This window comes from Pseudomyrmex gracilis, unplaced genomic scaffold (genome assembly GCF_002006095.1).
Source record: "Pseudomyrmex gracilis isolate BER0280 unplaced genomic scaffold, ASM200609v1 scaffold_116, whole genome shotgun sequence".
Classification (NCBI taxonomy): Eukaryota; Metazoa; Arthropoda; class Insecta; order Hymenoptera; family Formicidae; genus Pseudomyrmex; species Pseudomyrmex gracilis.
This window is the reverse complement of record NW_018020700.1, coordinates 1-23,981: the sequence shown is the minus strand read 5'-3', so window position 1 is coordinate 23,981 and position 23,981 is coordinate 1. Positions and strand designations below refer to the sequence as shown.

The 23,981-nt window shown below is 32.5% G+C and overlaps 1 protein-coding gene across 2 annotated transcripts in view; it reads right to left on the bottom strand.

Moving 5' to 3' along the window:
- Positions 1-19,828, bottom strand: part of LOC109856369 (ABC transporter G family member 23) — a 34,168-nt gene extending 14,340 nt beyond the window's left edge. Inside the window, exons 1-2 of one of the 2 annotated variants that reach the window (XM_020431541.1) lie at positions 19,573-19,828; positions 15,336-15,589 (exon numbers count right to left, since the gene is read on the bottom strand). In XM_020431541.1, the coding sequence (XP_020287130.1) occupies positions 15,336-15,415 (80 nt within the window). In that variant the 5' untranslated portion in view covers positions 15,416-15,589; positions 19,573-19,828. Of the gene's footprint in view, positions 1-5,717; positions 6,104-15,335; positions 15,590-19,572 lie in introns of those variants that run through there. The other variant, XM_020431542.1, reaches the window with a different exon arrangement.
- Positions 19,829-23,981: the final 4,153 nt, after the last annotated feature.

The window sequence follows — 23,981 nt, the reverse complement described above, 5'->3', positions numbered from 1 at the left end:
GACAACTTTACAAGAGTAAATTAGTAACTAATGTTAAATGTAATAAGCTTTTCGATGTAGTCTCCGGTTACAATTATTTTCAATAAAAATGGATGTATGGAACATGTTGTTTGACGCGTGCTTTTTATTAGGGTGTTGTATATAATTTACTGTTTTTAGTCTCACTCTATGTATTGTACGCAGATAAGAAATAAGAGGAGGTAATTTAATTAAGTGTGCTCGATTTAGAATGATCTACGGGCGTGTAAATCGTCAAAAACTTGAACTAAAAAAAAAACATGTTGTTTAATATACTTGATATCTACTTTAGAGTATATATCTATAATAAGTTAATATGCATTTTAATGCTGTGTTTACATATATTTATTATATTTTAATTGTATTCTTTAAATTGTTTTTATATGTGTATTATGATCAATTAAATTGAATTCTTAAACCAGCATTGAGAAATACATCAATTTTATGTCAACAAGTGCGTCACCAACTCTCTGTTACGTTCTCTTGTGATTGATAACGTGCGATGACTGTAATTATACGTTATCCGTGCACAAATTGACTGTGAAAGTTCTATAACCAGAAGCACTCAACTTAAAACCTTGAAAATATCACACATACGTAGTTGTATGTAAAAAATTTCCAAGTGCGTTAATTGAAAGGAGGAAAACAGAGCGTACGTCACGCGTTTATATTTTTTGTTCCTATGACATAGTATTTTAAATATGTATCATATTATCGTATTTAAGCTGAAGTATAACAACATAGTAATTAATATAACTCAAGTGAGAGATCAAATGACTAGTAAATAATGCGTCACATTTAATGTCTTCGGTGGATTATTTTAACTACTTAATAAACTCCTCAGACTTTTATGAAGAAAATTATCGAAAAGGATTACATAAAATTGTAAAAGAAAGTTGTTTTATATTGTACAATTCGTATGTGTAATTATCGCGTTTACCTTCGAACGGACTCTCGGACAAACAAATGTTTAATAATGCACCAATAGTTAGTATACGCACCTTCTTATTACCAATTTCATAAGTGTACGCACACAAGCTGTACGCACTCTCGCTTACGTAATTATAACGTAACGACGGTTGAGTTTTTAGCGAGAACTGATTATCTCACAAAGCGTATATAATCGCTTTCGCTCAAATGCTCTTTTTTTCCCGAAGAAATTTTTTTCTCACAAAGAAATATCGACCTAAATCCAGTTGCACGAAAATTTTATTTGATATAAATTTGCTAAAAGCATTCAAGCATGGAATCTTTTTATAAAACGTTACAAAGTTTAATTCGATAATTTCAACAACTCGATATATTCTCTCCTCGCTACGATATGTTTGTATTATATCGATCCGCGCGTGCGTTCTTATGTAAGTACACGCGGCGGTTATCGCAGAAATCGGTTTCGCGAAGGAATCGGACCGCAAAGTTTGAAGAACGCTCGAACAAAGTCGCAAGCGTATTTTAGTTGCACCACTTTTGTTTGCGAATCCGACACCCGTGACTGACCTTGGCATATTTCCCGACGTGACGCTCCCGATCGCGATATCGCGTCGTCGTCGTCGATTGCGCGCGGTTCTCGAACGTGATTTGAACGACAAGAGGATGTCTCCGACGGGATTGATTTCTTCGTTTTATCGGAATTATTTTTTCTGTGTTTCTTTGTGAAGCAAAACGACAACTTTCCCACGTAATATAAGTACACATAAGTGAAGCCGAGACGTTTACGTTTACGTTTGCGTTTGCTTCGATTTGATTTTCTTCTTATCAAACTTTTTATTTGTCATTGAAAGTTCTCATAGCACTCAAATCGTTTGCGAACAGGTTGAGGAAATATTAGACTTGACGTTCAGGTTCAGCGAGAATTGCGTGAGCCTTGGGAAATTAGCGCGGTTCAAAGTACAAGATCGGCATGTTTGCGTGTTCCTATAGCTGTCGCGGAAAGATCCATAATCCGCGCGATTTCTTGAAGAGGTTACTAATAAATGGCGCGCGATTAAAATTACCGAGACGAGAGAAGGGAATCGCGACGCAAAAAGCAGTTTGCGAATACATTTTGTCGCATCGTTGTAAAATATAACGATGTATGTTACGCAACGAAAATCGTTCGATTATTGCGGCGTTACAGAAGCTCAAGTTGAGCAGAGTTTCCAATACTTTCACCCAATATGGAACACGACATAGAACGCAAATGTCATTATCGATGTTACTTAACTAATAGAGAACTGTCGATACTTTTTCAATTTTTGTCATATGCAAATATATTTGACAGAAAAATTGTTTGGTTTTTTACTATGACACGTTAATGTATACATTTAAAAAAAAGCAAAAACCAAATTGCTGCATCGCAAATATGTATAAAGTAGTAGTATGTATAGATAAATAAAAATGCTGATTCACATAATGTTCCTTGTTTATCATTGCACAATTATGAAATTACTTAATAAAAATTGTATAATATGGAGAAGTGTCCTTGGATTCGTAGTGGAATTACCAAATAATTATTTGGATTGAGCAGTGTGACTCGTTTGCGGTGTGTTTTGCGATTAAAATTGCTGTATGTTTTTAAAATTAAGAATTAATAAACTATATAACTAAAATTAATAAACTTTAACTTTATAAAGTAAACAATTAAAAATTAATAAATTACAAATTGATTTAATACTACAAAAACTTCTTTCTTTATAAGAAGACTTGTTTTACAAAATATGTTTTTATGTGTTCAGACGTTTCGATTTTATTTTAAATCATCTTAAGTGAATATATTACAGAATTGAGACTTGCTTAATAAAATTGCAAATTATATATTGTCTATCCGTTTTTGCATATATAATTTTCCGACTCACAGGTCTATTATGCATGCTAATCTGTTACAACAGAGATTCTATCTGATTTTTCAGATAAAGAGGAATACACGTGTGTGCACAAACGAGAAAATCACAGAAAGTTGCGTGCAAACGAGGAAGCGCGTCAAGAAGAAAGATTGGGCAATCTTTCGGTTTTTTTCACGAGAAAGCGTGCGAATTGCACGAACGACCGAGCGCATGATCGCCCTGTCTGCATTTTCAAGCAATAAGACATCTGCGTCTTGTACTTATGCGCGATTTCGTGTAAATTAACACCTTCGAGTTAATCTCTCGATTGTTTCGCAAACGCAATTAAAAACACATTTTTGAGCATACTTTTTTTCTATGTTGCTCTAATTAATGTACAACGCCGAATTGATAATTATTATCAACATGAGATTTTCGAAAATAATTTGAAAATAATTTGAGAATAATTTGCGAGTTTATTATGAAAAAAAATTATTAGATCTTATATTATATACATATATATATATATATATATATATATATATATTAATATTTTTCAATTTATTTAATTTAATTTATATAACCTCTATATAAATATGTACGTTATGCAATATATCATAGTACAAACTATTACATTCTTTTATATCGTTTTTTATATTGTTTGAATATAGTAAAAGTTAGTAACAGGATTAGATGAAAGCTAAGATAGCGATTGTTACTTCTGACCTTACAGAGAGCGAGAGAAAAAGAGAGAGAGAGAGAGAGAGAGAGAGAGAGAGAGCCACAAGAGATGAAACAATACTACCGCGCTCACATTTAACTTGCATTTTCCTTCAAGTGGCGTCTAGAAAGTGTATTTCTCTCGGTCTTTCACATCGAGGTGAGACTTCTCTTCACGATGTTATTACAGTCCTGAATCAGATCGTAATGCGTTTGCGCGTATTGATAATGTTTAGTTAATTCGACAACAAAATTCACTTGCACGACGATTTCAAATACAGTGATTGTATAATTTAGATTTGCTTTGAAGAAAGAAATAAACTTTATGTATTCTTAATCGGTTTAGAAGATTTAATTGTTGAAATATTTAAAGTTTTATTTGTTTGTGTTTTAAATATTTGACATTTAAAAAATTTCAAAATGTACAAGATGATCAAAGGTATACTTCAATGATTCCCATCTAAAAATTTAATCACACTTTATAAGAGACGCAAGAGCAGAGATCAGTCGGAAGTCGATCTTTCTAGAAATGAGAGATGGGAAATGTTGAGTAGCGCATGTGTGAAGATGTGCTCGGTCGTGTGCCTCATAACGTTCGATTTCACTGATGCGATGTGTGTTCCGGGATATCGTCGGAACACAACTTTTGTTCCTTCTATTACGTGAAGCTAACTTGCAAATGCGAATATATATTCCCTCAGTTTATACAATCATTTTGTTTTCTATGCGTGCATTCAAAGAGATTATTAAGAGTTATATTTATTTCCTTTGGACTTCAAAATTTCAAGTAAAAAAAAGCGAAATATACTGAAGTTGAAAGTGACAAATTGCTACATAAATGAAAATTTAACTCATATTAAAAAAATAAATTAAACTCATTTTCATGATAATGTGTAATTCAACAGCAATAACAACGCGAGGTATTCTCTGTAGAATGTTGTTTTTAATGCATAACATCCGAGTAAAGACACTTCGAATACTAAATACGGTTTTGAAAGATAAAGATGCGTAAAAAGCAATAAAGATGTTTTCTTTCCAAGAATGTAAGTTACGTCTCTTGTTCCGAGCAATTTGATTCTATAATTATTGTTTTTTTTTTAAATCGATCTTGAATCGCATTATTGAATGAGAAGAAAGGTTTTCAAACCTATCATTTAGATTACTTTCTCGTACATTCAGAAGGATTCAATCAATTTAGAGAGAATTTCACTTAAAGTGATTTCAGCGGTGAATTAAAAAAATATGTGTGTCACAAAGTCAAGAAAATTTTCGGTCGGTCTTTTCGATTTTCACAGAGCGCAAAAAGATCGGGAGCATCAGCCAAGCGTGTAATTTTCTATTAGTAGCAAATTACATTAAATCGAGATTTTTAGTGACAGTTCTGTCGACAATTATTACTTGTTCGCGGAGATTCTTCAGATCGGAAATTTCGATGCTTGTATTAGTCAGTTAAATATAACATGTGCGTGTTAGCAGAACATAATGGATTGTTTGACTAGTTCGAATGTACCGCGAGCCTTTTAGAAATGAAAAAACTTATAAATGAGTATTGACTCTTCATGAATGTTTGTTCGCACCTACGCCGATTGGCTGTTCGGACGAACGTGCTTCTCATGCCAATTATACGTCTTATTCTAATTAGGATTTCTGTCTCTCGCGTTAAGAAATTCTTCGTTTGCGATTAGCAAAACACATAGGACAGTTAAAGTATCGTTTCCTGCATTTCGCATTCAGCAGAAAAAAATTAACAAGTCTAATCAATTTTTTAGGAAGAATATTTTAGCGCTTTTTTGAAGAATACAATTTTATAATGTTTTTATATTAACTTTCTTATGAATGAATTTTTAATCTTGTTTTAACACTCTCTTCAAAAGTCACTAAATTAAATTGTAAATGTTTTTTTGTCAAATAAATAACTACTTACTATTTTTATACAAAGTAGTAAGGAACACTCACTTTTTAAAATACCAAAAAAATATAACGATTCAGAGGATTGAGATTAAATGTATAAACATTAAAAATTTTTCAACTTTGTCAAAAGAAAACGAGAAAAAAGATAAAAATAAAAGATAAAATATAAAACTATAAAAATAAAGATAAAATTAACGCTGAATAAATCTATTTTCTCCTATTATTGTTAATTATTTTCACAAAACAAAGCTTTGCATCTTTTCGTACCTTCCGTAATTCTTCAGCGTATCTATCAATGATAGATACGAAGATTGTGCTACCCCTCGTCAAGATCACTCAGCTAGATCACGTGTAATTCCGATCGGAGGCCGATATACTTGAGATATATAGTCGGGAAGAAGCAGTGATTGACAGCATCGGGCCTTATTGTTTACCAAAATTGACGACTTCACACACTAACACTCGGTTTTTCAAACACCTAGCATTTTGAAAATGCACAAAGACCAAAAAGACAGAATGGCTTTCGGTGTTACTTATCTCGAGGAACACGGTCGTCTGATCGCGAGAAATTGATCGATCGATCGATGCCGATTCGGTCTCTCCGGGTGCGACTTTCGAGTCCTAACGCGAGACTGGCGACGCAGACAAGACTCAAACTCAAGCTGGCCACGACACTTGCTAGAGCGCCGTCGCATACCTCTTTGCGCAAAGCTCCCCCGTACATCTCTCCTGCCGACAAACGCTTTCCCTTTACAGAGCGCAAATCGCTTCCCTCTACCTGTTGATCCCTCGCATATTTCGCCACGTCGTTTTTGTCCTCGACTCCCTTCTTTACTTCCGTTTTGGAATTTCCAACACTGATTATCTTGCTGCGCTGTTCTATTATCTTTAATTGCGGCAGATCGGTTTTTTGCGTTGCTTTTCTTTCGCGCGCTATTATTTTTCTCTTGATTGTAAAAACTAAATAGATGAGAGCCGCAAAAATAAAAAATTTTTCTAAAAAGCTATGATTATATATATATATATATATATATATATATATATATATATATGCTGAGCTATTTTTTAATTAGCTTTAAATAATTTGAATTTTGAAAAAATATATTGACAAAAGACATAAATTAATATTTCTCATAACAATCATTATTATTACAATGAGATATTTTAATTGTGCGATAGAACAGATTTTATGTTTTTGATAAATTGATCCGCGGCCACGTTCTGTAAACGCTTTCGCTCATCTCTCAGCGTTGCAATTGGCTCATCCCATCACCTGTTGTTTTCCTCGCGAAAGGCCGTTTCCTCGGTGTACATCGATCAGAGATACGTTTTGACATCGCGAGATCGCTTTCTCCGCTTCTTCTGCGTCTTCTCACTGTTAATTCCGACGTTACCTTCCTTTTTTCTCGTGCTTATATCATCTTCCGTTCTTCGTAACGCTTAGCATAATTCTGCTTTCTTGATCTTTTATATTATTTTGTCATCTTTCTGTCAATTTGGCGAGAAAAATATTTGACGTTATTGAGAGGAAGCACGATATTTAATGTGCGAATTAACGTGCACAGTGCACATAATAGAAGCACAAGTCACCAACTTCCTAAGGCCGTTTGCTTCATTGCTTCCGGCAGTTCAATTCGGTAAAACACCTTACCATGCTATTGTCATCGCCGATAATCAGACACTGACTATTCTCTCAATGTCGCGCGATATTACAGCGCAGCGAGAACCATGTATCAACGCTTTGTATGTATGAACGTCAGATTGAAAAAAAATTATTTCTTAATGTTTTTATTAAAAATATATATAAAATAAAAGTAAAGTAAGTAAAATTCCATTAAAATGCCAGTACAAATGTTCTTAAAATTTTATATTAAATTTCTCTCTCTCTCTCTCTCTCTCTCTCTTTATAGATGAACTTAAAAATATAAATCATAAAAAATAAAACTAGATTACAAAAGATATATAAAAACTATCAAACTCAATATATTGCATATGAAATTAATTTTTACAATTGTATGTATTTATATTTGAGATATATATAAATATTGTAAAAGATAATTGTATAATAATTGTTGCTCTTATATAAAAAAAGATTACATTTTGATTGGATAACATAAACTAGTGGAAAATGAAAAACCGAGGATCAATAAGCACAAAATTGATGTAAAAGAAATTTCTTTAACTTATTCATTTAACAACGAACAAGGAAACACGCTGAAAGGTTAACAACCATGGAAAATCACTTAATTTCTGTGGTTGTGTATACTGTGAACAATAGTCCACAGACTCGTTACAACCCGGATAACAAAACGGCGTTGCAAAATCTATTCGATGTTGAAGCGAGCATTTTTCACGCATATTCTGTTTGCCTATAGCATAAATTCTATCTATATAAATCTTCTTTTTATTGAATTGTTAACAATTTCCGTTATCTACATACGTATTGACTAACTCTCTTTTTGAGAAGTTTTTTTACTCATGTTATTACGAATTAGACAAAGAAAAGCAGTATACCGCAAGAGAACAAGTTCAATTAGACTTCTTTCAGTTTTTATTTGAGCGACCTAACTTGTCACCTTGTTGACGTAATAAAAATAATGGGTTTTCCGCCGTTAAAATTCGCAGAACGCATCTACATCTGCGTTCGTTCGTAAAATTTAGACGAGATTTTATTTGTTGGGTTTTAAGTAAACAAAAAACGTTGTTACGGGTCATACTATAAAATGCTGTTTTGGCGAGAACAGCGCAAAATTTCCATATTTTCACGCCACGTATTTTTACAACGGTCTCACTGTGATGATCACAGTGATTCCTTCTTCTATCGTGCTGTTACTCTTCTACCCGACTGTTACAGACGTTAATCGCGCACGTCACTTCTGCATTTAGCAACGGTGAATATTGGAACTCAGCCTTTCTAAGCGCAGTATCGTTTTGCACTTTTGCCAAAGAGTAAAGGAACGGAAGAAGAGTGCGAATAAAGAGTTTAACTTTACGTCGTAAGAATACAGGAATTGTGCTGTATAAAAGCGCGATTACCGGAATGGAAGAACTCTTTGTTGTCGCCTAAAATAACTAGCTTTCGTCCAAGGCAACGGAGCGCGCGGTCTTTCACCTTCTTACAATCCTTTTTCGGTCATGCGTACAGACACTCGCGTATCTTGTACGCAAAAAGTTGTTTTAAGAAATAAGAAGCCAAAACGAACTTAAAAAAGCGCACAAAATATATTTAAAAAAAAAATTATAAATTGACAGATTAATTTTTAACAGACTATAATATTTTGGTAATAAAAAATTTGTTAAATAAAATTTTACATATAAAACTATATATTATTTTTATTGTACATCTTCCACGTATTTTATAATAATTAAATAAATTAATTTTTTATAATTCTTCAGTTTTTTTTTTAAATTATATGTATATTAATTATAATTAAGTTTAAACATTGAAGACTAATTTGTAAACACAGCGTTTCCGTGTACATTCTTCGCGCTGGCCCTGTCATACAATGTCATATGTATCACGTATAGGACTTTGGAACGTATCACGATTGATTTTGCGCGTTTGCGTTGAGATCTTCTGAAAAATCACGAATAATACTTTGTAAAAAATTATCATCTTGATAAATTTCCGTTGCAAATTGAAACTGAAAATATGTCGCGCTCGCTTACACCGTGTATCGTTAACTGTCTCTTTACATATTTCTTCAACTCCCCACTCACATAAGCCGTTGGCATATACGACGCAATGCACATATACATTTGTATTTTACTCTCCAATTGCAAATGTGCGCAAATTTATATGCAATTGTTCTTATAGCAATCAACAATTTTATTTCAGGTCAACAAGTAGCAACTGTAATGATGGTCAAGACGGTCTGTACTTTCCCCAACATTGCGCAACGTGGCTACAGCACCTGACGTAATGTGAACCCGATTAAATAACGTGAAGTTATAAATCCTTTTTTATATCAAAAATCGAATTGAGCCACGTTGCGGTTAGATCAAATTAAAATTTACGAGAGATATGCATTAACATATATAATATATATATAAAATAAAAAGTATATGCACATAATATGTATATATGTAACATGCATATACATGACATATAAAGAGAGAACGAATTTAAAAGAGTTACTGTTTGTAATTTATACTATTTACTTTGTAATAAAAGAAAAGTATTTATGTGCAAAAGTACAGAAGTAAGAAAGTTCAAAACTAGCACACAAGTGCAAAAACCTTAAGAAGAAGGTTTATAAATTTACATATTATTTAACTATCAAGCACGAGGACGTATCGATTGCCGGACATAAGTATCGTGTGGATTTACACAAGCGCCAAGCACACGAAATTACACGCATTAGTGTTTTGCGGAGAGTTTGCAACAAAGGAAACCGCGACGAACATGATTGTTTTCGGCTGGATGACTGTGACTGACGATTCGATAAGAAATTGTAAACCGCAATTTCCGATTGCGTACGGAGAACCAGTTCGAGATCGCCGTTCAGAGTCATGCTGATCACACACAGGTGCTTCTTCCTCGCACGAATTAACACCGAGGTATCCGAAGACAAATGTTGTTTGACAACTAGTGACGGAATTTTCATGTAACGTTAATATTATAGAATACACACGCAAAACAAATTGCACCAAAAAGTGAAAGCATTTCTCACGCAAGTACATGCACGTCATTTCGATATTTTTCAACCCTGAAGCAACCGATACCATGAATTTCTACACACACATCTTCTGACAATATTCACTCACAACAAAATTGACTCGTAACTTGCTATCGCAATATTCTTCGCTAGCACATTATGTCACTATCGCTAACGCTGTCATTGCAATAATCATTCACAATAGTAATCACAGAAAAAACCCTCGAAATAAAACAAAATTTACTTGTTATAATAGAAACTTACGATTACATTATAAAAAAACATAAGACACTATAAATAATCTATTATTGAGATTATTCATATCCAAAGATTCTTTGTATTATTTCACACAAATAATAATTAACATATTTCTTACGCGTTTTGCAGAATAACTGCAAGGAAAAAAGATTTTATTATGTGGCCATACAAAAAACTTTGCTAAGTGTACTGAAATTTTGGTGTTGCCAACAAAATGTTTTATTAACAAAACAAAAATTCAATAAGCTTAGCAAATGTTTTTTGCCGTATGATAACTAATTTTTTTGTTGTTCTAGCAACAATTTTTACGTATTCGAAGTCTACAACACGATGCTAATATGTATAAAATATACTCCCGATATGAAATGGCTTATAAACACGGCCATAAAAGCAGATATGATTTACAATAAATAATTTCTTGCATGCGTTTTATTTCATTCAGAGTAAAAGTTGAAATTTTTATGTATCCTGTTTGTTATTTTTTGAAACACAAATATTTGACATTTACTATGTACTTATTTCGAAATACAACAAGTATCAACAAACGCACTGTAAGCAACAAATAATGAACTCTCTCTCTTTCTCTTTTTCTTTTCTCTCAATAATAATAGTTGTGACAATATTCGTACATTATATCACGGAAGATGAACGAGTTTTCTCTTTCATAAAAGTTGCGACATATAGATATTTAATAAAATAAAAAAATGTAGATATTTAATAAAAAATAATATTGACAAAAGAACGTCCACTAAACACGCATAAATACGATCAAGTCAGAATTTACGTCGCCAAGGTCCGAGAGTCGCACAATCAGTAAGAGCATTTCGTGTATATCGTTTGTAAAAGCGAAAGTCGTCACTTCGGTGCGCGTGTACTCGATGACTATCGGGTCACTAAAAGCGACAGCGCGCGATCTCCGTCAACGAAACTTAAGATTGGTATCTCTTTCTTGAGACAGGGCCATTTCGGGGAACGTGTTACATTCGTTCCGCCATCGTGTGACATCGAACAACCTTGACCTGTTTTAGAATAATTCGAAAAAGAATTTACTATGACATTCAATTCTTGATTGCAATTGCGCTTCGCGGCGTGAACAAATTCAAATTGACATCAGCACACAAGAAAATGTCATCATAATTATCAACGAATCAGATCGCTAAACGCGACCAAAGATATAACGTAGACGTGAAAGCGGTCAGTCCAGCTGCTGCTGAGTTACGTAAAATCCCAGGAAGAACGATCAAACGTCCGACGAAGCTGCATCGATACCCGATATCGATATTTGGGCTCTCGCGAAAATTTCATCCCCATGTGTCCCGCTCGTTCAAAGCTGAAATTCTGCATGACAGAAGGCGCGGCGAGATCTTTTTAAGATTGTTCGTATCTTTTGCACTACAGTGACGAAGCATTAACGATACGTGACATAATAGAGCAAGAGAAATCTCTGCGGATATTCACGTAATATCGTGTTTATAATGAGTGCGTCTACAATTAAACAAGATCGATGTTTTCTCATTTATGAGATGAAGCAATGATAAACTTTTCAACAAAATAACCAAGCTTGGGAATTTCTCCCAGATTAAATGTAAATGCTATTATACACATAAATAGTAGGATAGATAGCTTATATATGTACGTATACAAATAAAAATATATGTACATATATAAGCTATCCATCCTTCTATTTACGTTATATTTCAAACTGTTTATTCTTTTCTTATTTGTATGCGAATTTTAATCATCTATTTGGCTTTAAATAAATAATTAATGTCTCTCTTCATTAACATGACTGCAAAATATTTATGACACTATCAAGTAACTACTTGAAGACAGAACATGTTTAAAATTTTTAATTCACATAATAAATTTTTTATTAATGTAATCTTTAATCATATACAAAGTGTAATACAATTTTTTACTAACATTTCATTAATGTTTTTAGGACGTAATAACAAAAATTGCGATAAAGTCATTTTTTAATTCGTTTCATGGAATATTTTAATAAATCGACATTCACGAAAAAAACAGTTTTGTTACTACATAAATAGAAGAACAAGAAGAACTTGTCTATTGAAGGTTTTTTACCAACAAAAAATTCAGTAGGCATAGACTATTTTTTCTTCCTGTCTACATAATGACAATCTTCTTGCTATTCTAACAAACTGTTTTAAAAACTGTTTTTATTGTACATGCTTATTAAATAAAGAAAAAACTAATAATTACATCAGTTCTCAGATTAAACATGCATAACCTTCAAACTCGCATGCCTTACTGCGTCATTATGATAAGTCGGGCATTTTTTTTACAAATGATCGGCAATTAGCTCAATAGATAGTTATTTAATTTTTGAGATAATTTATACGGAAAAAAAGTTTGCTAGAAGTTAGCAAAATTATTAGTTACTATATAGCAAGACAAATTTGCCTGTTGAAGTTTTTATTTTGTCATTAAAACGTTTTGTTGATGAACAAACTCAGTAAACTCAGAAAATTTTTCTTGCTGGTCATATAATAGCAAAACTGGTTTTTACTTGCATACAGTAATAATTATGTCTCACTCTTGGTACTGTAAAAAATATACGAACGTCTCTAAATATTATTATATTGCGTCGTTATATACAAAGTTTAACTGTTTGCGACTGCGAAAGAATTTGTAAAGAAAGAATGTGCACAAAAGACAGGCACAGACAATTTATGACATCTGTAGCCTAATACAATGCAGCTATTATGTGCGTACGTGCGTGATGTGAAACATAATTAACTTCTATATAATAATAATTCGCGTACAAATAACGTTTACATTTAAAGTCTAACAAACCTCAGAGTTACATATCAATTATCTTACGCGTTTTCAAACATTGCAATTAAAATCAGACACTTTTGATATTAATTTTTTTCCGTGCTGTTTTCCTCGTTTAAAATATAAAGAAAAATTTTTTTTCAGTTGTAGAAAATAAAATAACAAAAGTACGCGCCAAAAGTATTAACAACATGACGCATTTCATTTCCGCAACAATTTTATTAATTAAAATTAATAAAATTGATTAATAAAATTATGAAAAAGAATTGTTAATTTGAGAATTTTTTAAAGTCTTGCTGCAGGAAAAACATCACAGTGCCATCTCGTGGAAGAAGTATCTAGCAGAATCGTCTTACCTGCGAAGAACACCTGCGGACACCTGCGGATAAGCATTCGGCACTGATATCGATCTGATGATTCTATCAGTACGCGTATAGTGTGAAAGTTTTAAAGACTCGATGACAATGTATTTTTCTGCAAATAACTTGTTCTGTTTCTTTGTTTTTTACCTTATAAAATGTATATTATTATTATATATTTATAAATGTTTAAAATTATTAATTTAATTATTCGCGAATTGACTAAGATGTATTAATCGAAGGAAAACAACATTGTCAATTAATATTCAAGGTAGTGCCGCTGTAAAGCACAGTCACAGCGGAGAAAAATTCCATTCCAGTGAAAATAGCACTGCAATTTTGCGCTCCGACAACACTTTAAAAGTAGCGTCTGTTGTGCATTCACCGACCTGTCGGATAATGAACGAACCACACGTTTCGAATTTTACACCGCGCTTCCTAGCCGCGTCGTAATAGCATATCGCCGGATTATGCAATAACATAAAAGCGTGTCATTTGCGAGACGCGTCGCCTTTAATGCGTGTAAATTTTCACTGATTCAAAATCGAAACAATCATACTGCTGTCATTCCTGCAACTGTAAGATAAATAAAATGTAAAACTTTTAAATTTATAATTTTAATTATTACTAAATTTGTGTGTGCCGATGTTGCTAAAGCACTACTACGGCGAAGATGCGTTATGTGCGTGAGTTCAGCGTTTTGTCCTTTCACCGCACAATACTGCAGTTAGGCAAAGTGTGCAGTAGTCTGGTCTCTCGCCGCACTTGCTGGCCATTGCCGGCCACTTTCACGCGCGATTGCAAACTTGATTCCCGCCGAAGTAAGCCGCGCCGGTGCTCATTGCCGAGTGTGGTATGCCGTAAGTTCTTACGAACGGAAATCGCACACGCAAGAAAAAGGCTTCACGAGAGCAATTTCGAATTTACGCATTCACGCAGTAGCCGACAATCTTAACTTGAACTACGAGTGAAGCGAAGGTGTGTGTTGCGAAGTAAAAGTAAATGTAATTCTAGGTCGTTTTCCGTCTGCAAAAAGTTAGCTAAGCATTACTTTTTTTTTTTAATGTCCTAACAGCACAGATGTATTCAAGATATTTTATCGAACATCACACTCCGGATATTGCGATATTTAGTAGAAATAAAATATTTTTATATCTGTAAAATAAGTTTTGAGAGATATCGTGTGTTTTATGAGATAGTAGATATATATATTCGTCTGTTAACTACAATTATGTACAAAATTTAGCAACAAAATTACTGTCGCCCAACGTAGAGAAGGTCGTCCACTGTTTATCATAAAACACTCGTTTGTATTCGAAGCAAGATCAATTCTAGACATACACGTGTGTTTCTTTTTGCAACGCATACATTAAAAAAATCTTTGTGACTGCGTAGACTTTGCTCTCGCGAAGCTGCCATCTCGTGTAAGATGCGTACACACACCAAAATGTGTCGCGCGATCAATTCTTCTTCGAGATATATCCGCGAACTTTCTTAGAAACTCGCCGAAGAAAGTTTCGCTGAACGTAAAATATATCCCACACGTTTACATAAATTGTGACAGATTGATTTCAGAGACTCGCAAAACAAAACAAAGCCAACACACAATACATACATGCAGATCATTATTTCTGCATATACGTATGTGTGTGAATGCGTCAAGTTCCGAGGTTTTTCTTATTTTTATCTATAATTTTTTATGCAGGAAAATTAGTCGACATATTGTTAAAAGTTACAACCGCGCAGTTTTAATAAACAACAAATTCCTGTATTCTAATTCGTTCAATGAGTTTACTTTAATATGGACTTACCCAGGAAGTCCATCGCTCCAGCTGAACATCTTCTTTATTTTGGCCCGTTGCTCGTCGTTCTGGAAGCCTTTGTTATCCATCGTGCTTGCTCGCTTTCCCACGTGTTATATTGTTTCACTTCACGAGCGACTTGAGATGAGACTGAAGTATTTTTTTCACGCGCGAAAATTTTGCTGCTGCCGTTTCAACGACGGTGCATCTTTTGATTCCACTTAAAACCACGTCACCTGCGTGCGGCACTCGATCTTGACGCACTGAAAGTTAAATAGATTATGAAGTCTCTCTTCCTGTTGGCGACGACGTATCGCTGACGCGTCGAGTACGACTTTACTTTCATCTCACGTATATTCCGAACGATAGTATTTCGCCGTCGAAAACAAACTAAAAAGACTTTTTCTCATAATCGGCAATAATCTCACGAGCGCGTGGATGACGGATATTCCGTTTTCAAAGTTAGTTTTTCGATTTTTCACGAATTTAACACAAAATAACAATTTGAACTTAAAACCTTGCGCGGTTTTTTATATACTTAAAGAATTTTTAACACCGCTATTATGTTCACGACATCGCTTAGTCACAGCGGAGGAAATCATGATTTTTCGCAATTACTTCTAATGAGCGTACGCTCATTCATGACAATAGCGGAAAGTGAAACTTTAAACGACGCAACTTCTTCTCTTCGCGACCGTTTGGGATTTAGATTAGGAAGAAAGCGTGATATATAACGATCTGTCGGCCACTGGAATAGAAAATGTAGCCTGACCGTTACTCTGAACATGGCGATCAATTTCTGCCGCTTGTTAGCGAATGTCACGAAAGATACCGGTGTAATAGCGTGAATATGTATGCGGCGGTCAGCAATCGAAAGTAAGAGATCGTGCTCCAGTTTAAGATGTTACTCAATCCCGCGTCACATCATGTGAAGAACACTTCGAGATTACTAACATCACAAATATTTGTGGCTGATTATATGCAAAGTAGAATAGCCGTTGTGTAAATAACTGCTACCTATGCATTTGAATATTGAAAAGAACGAGGAGTAGGTCAAGCAAAGATGAGAAACAATTTTTGTCTGCGAGAGTCACGCGTGTTTTTTTTACGATACACTCGTCACTCGATTATTTTCAAAATCCTATGGAACATAATGCTGTGAAGCTGACCGACTCAAACAAACCCGTTGACTATCGCGGTGATACATAGCGTCGATTGAAATGTCAAACACTGGCTCGTTATTGCACATAGTGTTTGTGTGACAGCTCGACAAAGTAGGCGCTTTCAGTGATTCAAGACAATATGCATCAGCTCACACTTCAACTCTTGCGATAGTTAAAACTTATGAGTTGAGCGTCGAATTGTTGCTAAATAAGAATCTTATTTTGTACAATTTTTAATTATTTCCAAACTTCAAAAAATGACTCGGCGGAAAGAAATTTTCGGACAACAATCCATTCATCAATGTCATAAATGTTAATAACCATATTTTTACGACCTGTCGCACAAACATTACGTGCGATTATGAGCGTTTGATATTTATTCTTCTAAAGAATAAAACTTGTCAACGATAACAACAATGCGATACTATTTTCGCTGTTTATGCGTCATTTCGGATACTTATCAATCGTTATTCACATATTTTGTATAATCTGCGTCGCGTACATATGTTTAATCGAGAACTTCCCTAACCTTGACTCGTTAGCATTTTTCTTGCGGAATCATACATGCGTATAACATGAGATATTCATTTTTTTAATCTCATCTCTTCTATAAGTGGTTTCAAATAGTTTTGCTAAAAATATGTGGAAGAGTACCAATCAAACGGAGATAAATTACTGTCGTAAAAACTTTTGGCTGACCTTTTGCAAGAATTTCGTAACTCGCAAAAAAATAAAATTTGCATAATTTGCGCTGCAAATACATCTATATTATAATATAATCCAATTTAATGAATTTAAAAGTCACATTTATTAAAATATTCGAAAATAACTGGTATGTATACTTTTACTTCATGTATATAAGCGTGTCTATTATATAACTTCAATACTATTACGTTTTATTTTTGTAATATCCTTATTTATTATTTATTTATAAATAATCTTTATTATTTCACATATAACATAAATGTTAATTTATAAATATTTTTTACGATAAAATAAATCACTTTCTATTTTTGTAAGTCTTTTATCCACTATCTTCCTTTTCCTTTCTAAAACTTTCTTTTTTTCAGAATCGAAACGTCACAGACACATCTTCTCTTCTCACGTTCTTATTTATCTTATACAAATATATTACACACATTTAGCAAAATATAAAATTTTGACCATTTTATTGATTCTTGCGATTGTTTTCTTGTTAAAGTAAGACCTACTTTTGTATTGACATGAGAGCGATAGCGAAAGTCTTTATAGTCACAACATTGATCGTATATTCGTAAATTGTCTTTTCATAATTAATATACCGATATTTAAAGTGTATGCTGGATATTCAGGCGTATAGTTAAAAAACGTAATTCTAGAAATTAAAAGAAATTTTTATAAAATTGTGACAGCCCATTCTTAGCACAGTTTTTGGGAATAAAAAAAGTCAACATTCATAAACTACAACAATCTTCAAATCTTTGATACCGTTATAATGTAAATTATTTTCAACTTATGCAAGTCAACATTTTATTAATTTATGACGTTGATGATACACTAAACATTTTAGGTTTAAATGAAATTTTTTATTTTGGAATACAAAATTTTTTTGAATACTGTAGTCTTTGTTGGTACATACAATGTTTAAAATCTCCGATACTCGCAAGATAAACCGATACTCTATTATGTGCATGAGAAAACTAAATGAGAAAACTACAATGCGTGCAATCGGAAAACAATGATCGCACTACTAGACTAGACGACTAAACGAATGGATTATTCGTGTCACGCAACTTGTATGAGCGAAGTCGTGAACAATTAGACAACGATCTGTTATTGGAATTTTCGAACGAATTTCATAAAAATCAGTGCAATCTAACACATAGATAACTAAAATTGTCATACAAATATTTTAACATGTCAACAAACTGTCGCGTTTAAAAAAGTAGGCACTCATATAATTTTTCTATTATATTGTAAATAACATTGAAAAATAATTTTACTTTTGTTGTTTTATACAAAATTGATTAAATTTCTGTTATTTTCTAATAATAGATATTTGATGAACATCTAATGTCAACGTGTAAATACACAGATAATATTATCTTACGTTAAAAAATAGAAAAAAAGTTGTTTTTAACGCCATTCTTCTGATATTGCATTTTGTTAGACAAAAAAATCTAACATTTTCCACTTACATATAAATTACAATAATGTAGAATAATTGACATTTGCACAAAAACAGTGTATCAGTATATCTTTATCATATCACATAATTCACGCCTTATGAAAAATTTTTTTGTGACATACAGACATCTATTTTTTAATTTGTCTGCTTATATATGTATACACATATGTATACATGTATATATATATATATATATATATATATATATATTTATTGTTTATATATTGCGGCTAAACAAAAGAGAAATTTATATATGTATAATAATGTATATATACATATTTTCGCGAAGGTATGTTATCTCTTTCGTTCCGAGGCATCTCCCCTCAAGCGATTAATATTTTTCAAGTTAGCGATGAAAGTAGGAAAGTGCAGCGTAATGCATTCGAATTGAGATCAGAACTCTTACTATGAAAACGTAGGTCTCCCGCAGATTCAAAGAGAATAATTTCTAAACATATGTTCTTTTATACGCACAAAAAAATATTTACATATCATGAGCAATTACATGCGATCTACTTTTCACACTGGGCAAGATCAAAAAAGATAGTGTCACATCTTGGATCTAAAAACCTGTCCTTGAAACTCGCACGAAATCTATTCAACCTTTTTGCGCGATGGATTTATTCGCTCTACTTCGACGAACTCGTTAATTGCTGGTAACATAATTCACTAATAATAATGTGTGAACAGAGATGATCTCAAGTATTGCCTATGCACTTTCTCTAAGTTTATTTTTACAATTTTCAATGTTTTGCTTTACTTTAATTCTTTTTAATAATAATAATAATAATAATAGTAATACCATTAATAATAATAATAATAATAATATAAAAGAATAATTATATATGTTACAGACAACTTAGGTCGTAATAAAAAAAATGTAAAGTGTTTCTCAGAAGGGAGACAAAATTCTTACGTTAGAAACTTAGACTTCTCGAGTTGATAAATGCGACCGGTCACTATATCAGAGATTTTTCACGACAAGGTCTTTAGTCACTAGTTTCACGACGGTTTTTTGTATCTGTTTTAAAGTTTCGCGCTTGGTTACATTCGAATTATTTGCTAATATTTAGCTCGCGCGCTAGAGTCGTCGCAAATTCATTGACTTTAGACAAACGAATCCGGAGCCACAGCACAACCGCGGATGAGCATACGACCGATCCGTCTGAACGTGTTTCTCACACTGAGGAGACAGAGTCCGGTCGAGCAACACACGCGCGCGTCATCCACTATGCACGTCACCGACACAACGAAAACTGCGTTACCTGTGTGCATATAGACGCGCGCGAGCACACGGGAAAGGTATATCCAACACCGTCTTCCCACTGCGTTCACCTGATGTGATAAACAAAGATGACTCTCGGTCATTCGCGCGCTTACACAAGCATAAATGTTGGATGCACACAAATGGAACTTAGGAATGCACTTAAGGTTCAAATAAACCAGTGAAATTGATCAAAGAATTTCTCCCTCTCTTGCTTTATCTGTTTCTCACTCTCTCTCTCTCTCTCTCTCTCTCTCTCTCTCTCTCTCTCTCTCTCTCTCTCTCTCTAGCTGTGTATTTATACTTTAATCTATATTTTATTTTTAAATATTAGTGCTCACCTATACATATTTAGTTATATATGCTCATTTTTCATTTTCTTTCATTTGTTTATTATTGTGATCATTGTTTTTTGTTAATGTTGCGCTTGAGAAGATTTTTTCAGAGCGCCGAACAAATAAAGCTATATCTTATCTATCTTTTTGAAAGAGAAGAATGGAAGAATTTGATCAAAACTGCATGATTCGAACAAAGAGTAGTTCACCGAAGAAAGTTGTTCATTTTATAACCTGCTTTGCATTTTATTTCATTACTTTTAATGATCATTGCGTAATTCGATTACATAATGTAATAAAATATACATTTAGAGAAATAACGATATGTATAATAGACAGAAGGCGCGCACGAAAACTTAAAAATTTGCTAAAATTCTAAAACATTTTCTATCTTATATAAGAAAAGTTACATATAAAAGTTACATAAATAAAAGAAAAAACGTAATACTTATTTACTGTTTATACATTCCTACTTTTCGAAAAAAAAATAAAATGGCCAAAAAATCGTTTCTTTGCTCATGTTACAACTCTATCATTGAGAATGCACGTCAACGCAGATACATGTGCATTTTGATCTTTGTCATAAAGCAGTCGAGATTATATAAGTGATTTTTTGTTTCTACATTAATGTGTCTGAATTGTGGATTGTACTTGCAACTGCACGCATTTCTTTTATTTATGATTTATTCATGATTTCTAGGTAAATTGTATCTCCACGCGTACTTATCTAACTAATACGACGTAGCCGTAGGCGACACTGCGATCTTTGATCGCGACGTTCGTGTATTTGTATCACGTCCAGTAGTTTGTTACGTACGTTTATAAAAAATTATATTTAAAAACAAACGATTTTATACATGTATAATAGATTATTTTACAGGAAGTATTTTCCATTCTAACTTAAAGTTTCAAACAAGTACAAAATCTAGAGACTATTTTGTTTTTTTTAACGAGAGAGAGAGAGAAAAGAATTTGCTTTTAAGTATCCATGAGAAAGAATACAGTTATTATCGTATGTTCTGCAAGCTGATACAAAGAGAAAGAAAAACGCTAACGTTGTTGATTAGCTAAGATATAACAGGATAAAAAAGGAGCGCGCGCTAATTTTACAGAAATAGAGATGCAAAACCTTACATTCACGAGGAGTGTATGTGTTCTGATGTAACCTGTATGTGGACTCAAGTAAAAACTCGTCACCTTTGACAGCGTAGAAATAAATAGATAGAAAAGTATAAGCAGTTTTTTATAAAACACATCAGCAGCTTCAGACGTTGTTTATACGCGTGTTGAGAATCTGATCTTTGACAGAAGCATTGGTATGCAGACACATGTGTATATTAATGCATATATGTGTATATTGTCATATAAATCACTTTTGTTTTGTATCAACAATATATGTATGTATAATCGGACATAATAAGCGACACGTTCAAAATTGACGAACGTGTTATTTACAGAAAACAAAAGTGGATTCGCATTCCGTCATCTTTGAAAAACTAAATTTTTATATACCTTTATCTTTTTTATTAACTATAATCCTTTTCTACTCGTTAGTTTCTTCCAATTTTTTATTTTTCTATTTCCATTTTCTTTTTTGTATGGTTTTTTCTCTCTCTCCTTGCAAAACATTAATATTTTTAATTTTTACTAACGTTTAAAATTAATTTCTGCGTTTCAAAATATCTTTTTCTAAGCTCTTTGACGTATTTTTAATGATTTTCTCTCTCGTTATTCAAGCATTTATTAGTAAAAGAGAGTTTTACAAGAGTAAGTATTTAAAAACATTTAAATAGCAAGATGTGTTAACAACTAAACTTTTAGTGACTTTATTTGCTTTTCTTAATAACATTATTATTATTCATATAATACTAATATAATGTACATGTATCAGATATACAGAATGAGCAGATTGATATATTAAAACTAGAAATAATAAGGACGATCAAAAGTTTACTTTATATGTAAACCGCGTAATTAATTGATAGAAAAAAGCTAGATATGACTAAAAATAAGACATGTTTTATTTAATCTCAAATCAACAAAATATATTAATTGAAGGCCAATAAAAATCACAGAAGTTGATGTGTTAATGTTTTGCTTATGTTTAATTAATTAATTTCTTTACTTTATTGTTACTGTTTGTGCGGTTATTACTACTTTCATTCTTTTTATTATTTTTTTTTACTATACGGTGTAAAACTCCCCGATGCAAATATCGGAGTTTTTATTATTCCATCAGCCATACTTGTTATTCCATTATTTCCATTAATTTGATAAATAGTATATGTCTACTGAAAGAGTTCAAACAGACACGCAGTCAGTTCGCGTTAGAAACTCAGTGAATAATCACTATGGCGACTACTGTACAACAGGCTGTACGTCCTTTATTTCAAGTCTTTTCAATAGTTTGTTTAAGCATTTATCCTCAAGAAAAAGTATATTTGAGTGTCATTTATAATTTGGCAATATGGATTGGATACACGTGTTTATGCTATTATACAGTGATCGCCTTTAAGGTGGAAAAACTATTTATAGAATTTAATGACATGACCATTACAGTTAGTAAACTTCTGAGCTGCGTCATATCAGTTATCATAAGTGTATTTTACAATAAGGTACGAGAACTTTAATATACACTATATACTACGTTACTATCTTATTAACTGTGAAATTACTTGTTTTATTTTATTTTATCACTTTTTGCATTATTTGTAAACAAATATATTTTATATATCCATAATCTAATATCGTTTACACAGAGATTTTGGAAATTTATGAAAAGGCTTGATGCAGTAGACGATACACTAGCAAAGCTTGGCACATTAAAGATGTATCACAAATTGCAAACATATGTAAAAAGAATATTACTTGTATCCTTCATATGTAATTTTGTTGGAGATGTAATTGACATGAAATGGTGGTATGACACCGTAGACAATCATTGGTGTATGATTATACCATTTCTTACAAATCACGTGCATCATGTCATTATGATCGTAAATGTGTTATTTTTGATTTTGTTGTGGTTCGTGTATTACTCAAAATATTTATACATTGATTCAGATGATATATACTCAAGAATAAAAAAATAAATTATAAAGTTTTTTTTTATAATTTATTAATTAACTTTTCTTTGCAAAGGTATATTGGTACCAGATTTGAGAAAATAAACGAACATATAAAATATTTACTGATAAAAAAAGAACATGAATTGAGATGTACATGGAGAAGATCTGAAGCAGTTAATTGTCGATATATAATACGTACTAACAATTATAAGTGCATATTTTGGACTTTAATGTAAATTGATACATAAATACATTTAAGAAAACGGGGAAAATATAAGTAGTATATTTTAAATACACAGTAAAAACAAATTTATCTTAAATAAAAAACAGAAATACTATTTTCCTTGTTTTATATGGCCTTGTACTTACATCAACAAATTCTTATCATCGACAGGCATCTCTATTTAGAATTATGTCGAATATCTCGTGAATTAAACGCAATCTTTGGTATACAATTGACTTTGGAAACAATGGGTTCTGTGATGATTCTGACACAAATAATTATATATCTTTTCATGAGGACACCGCCACGAAATCATTTTATCCATGTAATTGGCCTTCATTATTGGATTTTACTTTACATAGTCAGACTTTTCTGTTTAAATTATCTTTGCGAGACTGTTAGCGCTAAGGTAAATTTTCTCAAGTTATTTTTGTA